General features: G+C 42.3%; 1 protein-coding gene across 3 annotated transcripts in view; it reads left to right on the forward strand.

Annotated features, from left to right (window-relative positions):
• The window catches only part of TESPA1 (thymocyte expressed, positive selection associated 1), a 30,133-nt gene extending 23,809 nt beyond the window's left edge, over positions 1–6,324 (forward strand). For 2 of the 3 annotated variants that reach the window (XM_027594504.2, XM_027594503.2), the window contains one exon: positions 853–2,939. In XM_027594504.2, coding sequence (XP_027450305.1) covers positions 853–1,820 — 968 coding nt within the window. In that variant the 3' untranslated portion in view covers positions 1,821–2,939. Of the gene's footprint in view, positions 1–852 lie in introns of all 3 variants that reach the window. The other variant, XM_027594505.2, reaches the window with a different exon arrangement.
• Positions 6,325–7,359: the final 1,035 nt, after the last annotated feature.

The following is a 7,359-nucleotide window of genomic DNA, read 5'->3' on the forward strand; positions in this document are numbered from 1 at the left end:
ATGATTCTTATGCACACTAAAGTTAGAGTATAATTGATTGATTTTATTTTATGTGCCATGAACATAACGAGGTGTTAAATTCTGGAAGAACAGACTAGACATGAGAAACATGATTCTTAAGCCTTTTGGAAGCTTACAGTTTAAGAGATGTATGGCTTATCACAGTGCTTTTCAAACATGGATGTCCATATGAATTACCAAATGATATTGTTAAAGTGCTTGAGATACAGTCTGAGATTCTACATTTATAACAAGTTCCCAAGTAGTGCCAATGCTTCTCAACTAGTGACCACACTTTGTGAAGAAAGGTCTAATTGAATGATAAAGTCATGAGTGCGAGCCCCACATTGAGCATAGAGTTTACTTTAAAAAAAATGACATCAAAATTTCTGTACCCTAGTCCATTGGCTAGTAATTGCCATTTTTCCAATTTGTTGATACTCTGAAGCCTTCTAGAACCCTAAAGTTTTGTTACTGTCTAAGAAAATGAGGTTGGTTTTGTCCTTTTTTCTGTCATGTTTGTCATCTAAAGCAAACAGTAATCGAAGCCATTGTTTAGAATATACTGACAGCAGAAAGGATATGTGAAATCAAGATATAGAAAAGTTCTTCATCCCATATAGAATTAATTTTTGGGCTGAAGGAAAATATCATTCGGGATGGGAGTCAAGAAGTGAAGAAAGTCAAGAAAGGGGATCCTGGGTGTGAGAAATCTAAATGGGAGAAACACTGGTGGGGAAAATGGCATCTTCCTTCTGAATTTTGAGCCTTAGGAAGGCTATTGAAGGAAGAGATACAAAAGATAATTTGCTGATGACCCCCAGATTCACCATCTTCAACCCTTGTGCCCAGGCAGGTTTAAGCAGGTGCAAACACTGGCTGTCACTGCTGATGCCTTCTTCTGTCTCTACTCCTATGTGTCTAAGACACCTGTCCAAAAGTTCACACCCTCCCACATGTTCTGGAATTACAACCCAACTGATGTACCATCCATCAGGATTCTGGCTTCAGAACCTGAACCTCACTCACCCAGAGAGCGCCTCCGGAAAGCCATCTCCAAGATGTGCCTGTATACAAGCCCCAGAGATCGGCTGTCACCATCCCATAACATCCCCAAAAGGAACAGTTTGGACCAAGTGGTGTGGGAAGTGATGGACAGAGTGAGAGGAGAGAAGCTGGTCTTCCAGCAAGACCCTGGGTTTGGGCCAGGCTCAGAGGAAGATCCTGTGCCACTCATCAGGGATGCAAAGCTGCCCACTTCTTCTGGTCCATGTGCCCTTTGCCCCAAAGAGGAAACACAGCAGGGGTTGTCCCCAGTGCAAGCACCATCACAAACTCTGGATCCTAAGCCAGAGGCAACCTGTTGCATGCATTCTCTGCCTGGAGCAGGTCTGCAGTGGAGCACAGACCCTGCACCTGTGAAGAGAGAGCTGTGGGGTCTACAAGCCACCAATAAGGAAGTCCATTTGGCCAAGGATGAGACTTTCTGGAAAAGAAAGAGCAGAGCAAGAAAAAGCTTGTTTCAGAGGAATCCCATGAGCAGGACGGTTAAGTCATTGAAACTGTCCATCACCCAGCAGAGCCAAGAGCAACCAGCACTGCACCAATCTCTAACCCAGCAGCTGCAGGACACTTGTGACTTAGAGGAGGTGAGAGGGTTGGAGGCAAGAGAGAGGCTGGCAGAGAAAGGTTATGGATTCTTGCCTTTCAGAAAAGGGAATCCAGGCTCTCTGTCCTCACCAGATATACCAATTCTTGAATTACATTCAGAAACCTTTGGGGATAGGTTAATAGAGAGGGAGAAACATAAATGGGTTTGATTTCTTAAGATCATCCAGGTTTTCAGAGCTTTTCTAATTCTTCATCTGATCTGATTTTCATTGAGGTTCCTCATCAAGCACACCTTGCTCTATTATTTGTGGGATCCGCAACAGAGTACAAATAGAGGTTGGTTATACACTAAGCTAAACACTATTAAATAAAATATGCTCTCTTCTACCTTAATAAATATATAACCATAAAGACCTGGAAGTCCAGGTTCAAAGTTAATATTCTCAGATTCTTAGGACTTCTGTGCTAGAACATGGCAGTGTAGGCAGAGCCACTCCCCAGCTCTGGCCTAGCCCCTTCTTTTCCCATGCCCAGATCTGTCCTAAACCATTAGGGACTTTGCACATAGATGTGTGAGCACCCAGCCTGCATATCCAAAAGCCACACACCCTCTACCCACACAAATAGCCACCTACTGGTCATCACTCATGCCTGGGGCTGCATACAGTAGTAGAGAGGTTGACCCTTTAAGACAACAGACACCAGGCAAAACCAGGGCAATTCCCTGAGACAGACTTGGGGGGCATCTGAACAGCATATTCGTGTATCCTATGTAACCAGAGCATGTTCTAGACAGAGTAGTGCAGGATCCAGGTGGGCACGTCCTGTCGGTCCACCAACTCTTCATCCTGTGCACTCTCAAGAACTCAAGACTCCTCTTGCCTGGGACTAGTGACAATACTACCATCAAGTGCTGAGCTCTCTTGGGAAAACTCTCAGATCCTTGCCACAAGAGAACCTGTGATGATTTGCAATATTGTTTGCATATATGTCACCTCTCATTGGACATAGACCTGCACCTCAACTCCTGCCTTCCTCACTATCGCATTCCTGCCACAAGAGAAGAAGCCGAGTCTCTCAAGTACACTCAGCCTCTTCCCCCTATGGCTACCTGCCATCCAACACCTCTCTGCACTGGCTCTGAGTTCTGCTGGGATCTTGGTTACAGGTGCAAAGCCAGAGTGAGGAGGAAGAGAGCTGCTGGCCCAACAGTCCCAGACACCCCCACCTATATCAGACTTTTGCTGGCAAAGACTGGAGAAGTGGGTCTCTCTCTCTCTCCTTTCTTTCTCTCTCCCTCCTGCCCTCCCTCAGGCAGTGAGTCTCAAACCTGGCTACATGTTATAATTACCCAGGAAGATTTTTTTTAAATACCCACAACAAAGGGTCCCACATCCTGTGATTCTGATTTCATTGATATGGCATGGAAATCAGTGCCTGATTTTTTTTTTGTTTTTAAGCTCCTCAGATGATTCTATTATGGCTGATTAGATACTTCTCTAGATCAGTGGTTCTCAGACTTTAGCCTCACCTGGAGGGCTTGCTAAAATGCAAATATCTGGGCCCCAAATCCCAGAGTTCCTGATTGAGAAGCTCTGGGCAGGGCCCAAGAAGCTGCCTTTCTAACAGATTCCCAGGTGATGCTGATGCTGCTGGTCTGGCAACCGTCTGAGAACTGTTCTAGGGTTCTAGAAATGTATAACCTTACTATTCAAACTGTAGTCTGAATTGTAACTGTAGGCCAGCAACATTAGCATCACTTGGGATTTTGTTAGTAATGTGGAATCTCAGACCCCACCTCATATTTAAGGTATCACAATTTTATCAAGATCCTAAGGTGATTTGTTTGCATGTTGAAGTTTGAGAAGTGCACTGCTATAGTTGTTTTAACAGGTGAGAACCAACCATAAAGAGCTTCATCCCGGCTCCTCCTCATAACTACATTCTAATCCGCCAACATCACCACATGGGGAAGACTCCAGGTATCTCAGAGCCATGCTCCTTTAGGCTCTGAGTTCCTTCTTGCAGTGAGGACCTGACATCCATAGCTCTCCTTCCCTGACAAGGGAACTCACATAGGTGGTTACTGCAGCTAAAATGTCGGATTTCCTTTCGATATGAGCTTTGAGCATTAACTGTATCAGAGGTATCCCTTATACCTTTGAATGTTTTGGCTAAAGATTTGTTATTTAAACTAAGTATAAATGAGGCTCCTATAGTTTTTACCACCTATCCCCTAGTACCACAGAGAAGATGGCATCAGGAATAAATAAATAAATAAATAAATAAATAAATAAATAAATAAATAAATACAAATATTCTAAGGTAGTAGAAATTGATATCCTTCTTGAATCAAGTCAATGAGTCTTGCTTAGAGTTCCCACTGTTTTGAATGTCTTAGTTTATTGCACTTCCTGGCCCAATAGTTATTTTGGGTCAATACTCTAAATTTGCAGTGTTAATTGTCCAGCATCACAAAATCTTTACACTTCTAGCTCTTTTAATTTTAATTCTCTGTGATTTTAGGGCCCTAGTCACTCTTCTTTCTCTCTTGCTCATTACTTTCATCTCCAGGGATATAAATTATGTGTATACAGTAGTCACTCACAAAAGAGGTAAATATCAGAAGGCAGCAATATAATATATTGAATATATATATATATTTGGGAAAAGTTTAGGATATGGAGTCAAATGACCGACACTATACTAATTCTGTGATTTTGCAAAATTCACTTGACTTTAATTTTATCCTACATAATAGGAGATGTAGAGTTTCAACACCTTACAGGGAGTGTGTGAAAGTAATATAACATATTAGAATAATAATGGATGTTGCCGCTGCTGCTGCTGATTTTTAAAAAGGTAATCATGGGCATAAAATATTTAGATCAGTGATTCTCAATCCTACAAGATTTTCTTGAATTGCTCTTTTCTGGACTCCACTCAATAGACTTAAATACAAATCTCTAAGGTTTGGACTTGGGCATCATTGTTTCTTCTCTTAAAACTTTCCTATTGCTGCATAACAAACCACCCAAAATGCAGTGGTATAAAGAAAACCTTGTTTCTTTTTTGTCACTATTTTGTGGGTTTACTGGAAGTTTCCTCTGCTTGTCTCACCTGGGTTCCCTTATACAGCTGGTTTTAGCTATTTGGCTGGCCTGGACTGAAAGGTCAAAAATGGACTCCCCTGCGTGTCTGGAACATTGGTGATGAGCAGCAGGGGGCTCCCTCTCCATGTGTTGTGTCATTCCTTGGCAGCCTGGCTTGTCTTATGTGGATGGTCAGCAAAAACTGAAACTGCAATGCTTCCTTTTAAAGATGTGTGGCAAGTTTCATAATGTCCCCCCTACCACATTACTGGTTAAATCAAGTCACAAGGCCAATCGAGATTCAAAGGGAAGGAAAACAGACTATGTTTTAACAGAGTGGCAAGGTCACAGTGCAAAAAGCCGTGTTGAATGGAAGGGTTGTTGTGCCATCTTTATAAACAGTCCATCACATTGACTCCGGTGCACCATGAGGGTGAAGAATAACTGCTTTAATCAAAGGACTTTACCCTCGCATATTAAAGATGCACTGAGGGTAAGCTTTCATGCTACAGCTCATTCAGACTCAGCCACAGTGTCTGAATTTGAAAAGGAAATTAACTGGTAGGCTTATCAAATTAAATAGAAAATGTGGAATATGTCCCTACAACTAGGTTTCTTTGCCAATAACTTAATTTACTCTAAAATGCTAAGCTTTGCTCAAGTGTTATTTGTCCAGCAGATGTCAGCCTCGCACAAGAATATGCCAAGATATCCACCAAGGCAGGCTGGGTGCAGGACCTATCAGGTTATACTTTTCGGGGCAATACCTGCAATATCCAGGACACCAGTTCCCCTCACACATCTGCCCCACCTTTGGCCAACTGTCAGTGTACAGAAATATTAGAACTGAATTGCCAGGGAGAAAGTATTGCTAGGAGCTATATATTTCAGATAAGGAACTAGATTCCATTTTCTGCCAGGGTTATGGTATCTCAGCACAGCACAAGAGATTGTGGTTAGAGATGGATCACTACATCAAAAATTAATGATGTATTGTATGGTGACTAAGATAACATAATAAAATTAAATTTGGAAAAAGAAATGCTGTATGTCACTTATTCTAAGGCACGAATTTTTCCACATTTTAATATCTCTGAGATAGAAAGGGTCTTAACATTGGCAATGTCAGCCAAGGTCTCTAATTTTTTTCCTCCTTAGTGAAATATAAAATAATTGAGTCTTGCAAAAGATGACTTATCAGATTCAATGAAACAGTAACTTTAAGAAATTAAATGTACTTATTCTCTCAGGTAAATGAGGAAATGATTTCACAGATTTCCCTTCTGTGATTCCCTAGAAGACTAAGAGATCTTTTCTTCACTGACATGGTCTTTGGCTGAGATGGGGTCACAGTGGTTCCCAAATCTTTCAGATGTTCCATACATTAGTTTAATCATCTTTTCACAAAGCTATGAATTATCTCTCTCAATCTACTCCTCTATCACCCTTTAAGAGATCACAAGAAAGGGGGAATACCTATGAAAGCACCTCAGGACCACCAAGATTAAAAGTTATGTGATAGGACACCTGTGTGGCTCACTCATTAAGCATCTGCCTTCGGCTCAGGTCATGATCCCAGGGTCCTGGGATCGAGCCCCGCATTGGGCTCCCTGCTCCGTGTGAAGCCTGCTTCTCCCTCTCCCTCTCCCACTCCCCCTGCTTGTGTTCCCTCTCTCTCTGTCTCTCTCTGTCAAATAAATAAATAAAATCTTTAGAAAAATAAAAAATATAGAAGTTATGTGATAAATATGGAAGGGGGAAATTCACTCACTATCATCAAAGGCAGAGCAAGCTGGGGCAGTTCCTCAGATCGACTGGGAAACAAGTCCTCTCTGCCTCCTCCAGGGTCTATAATTATCTCCCAGGGATTAACGACCTCCCAGGAGCTCTGTAGCAAGTCCCAGTCTTCACCGAGGACTTGTCACCAGGCATGAGAGGGATGTGAGCATGAGTAGGAAGGGGTAACAGCCCCCAACCAGCCATAGGGTCCAGTTGTGTAGTCCTCACATTGCACAAAGACTCTCAAAGAGACAAAGGGGGTTGAAATTCAGCTATGCTGTGCCTACCATCCAAAATCTCAAGGGTCTTCATCTTCTAAGAGGGAGTTCCTTTTTTTTTTTTCTAACTCATCTACATAAGGTGAGTGCCTTTCTGTGGTTAACACAAGGGAACCTTCTCTTAAAAGAGGATCTTGTCCCCAGCGTTCAGCTTTCTTCCCTTCCACTCTCTCATTTAGTCTCTGCAGGAGAAGAAGTCTTAATCTTCCTACCAGATCCTAGGAAAGGATGACCCTCATCATTCCTCATAGTTTGCACCATATTCAAAAATGTCAGATGCACAGCCCTTTCTCTTAGTGCCCCATTGCTGAAATTTAAGCTGTTTGACCTTTATCAAGTTTATAAGAGGCAGGGCCAAGGTTTTATTTTTTGTTACTGTTTGTTTACTTTACCAGATCTGAGGTAGCACAGGCTAATTTATATTCTTTTTGCAAAGTGATCATATCTAGAGACAGGAGTTGCACTTTCTGGGCAATTCTGCTGGTGGCAGTGGGAAGAGACAGGCAGGATTAGGCAGGGAGGCCTGTGCAGAGCATAGGATAAAGAAGGAAACTAGTCTTAGATGATCCCAAATGGCAGGTAATCCAAAGCTGTCTGTT

The sequence above is a fragment of the Zalophus californianus genome, chromosome 9, assembly GCF_009762305.2.
Source record: "Zalophus californianus isolate mZalCal1 chromosome 9, mZalCal1.pri.v2, whole genome shotgun sequence".
In the NCBI taxonomy this organism is placed as follows: domain Eukaryota; kingdom Metazoa; phylum Chordata; class Mammalia; order Carnivora; family Otariidae; genus Zalophus; species Zalophus californianus.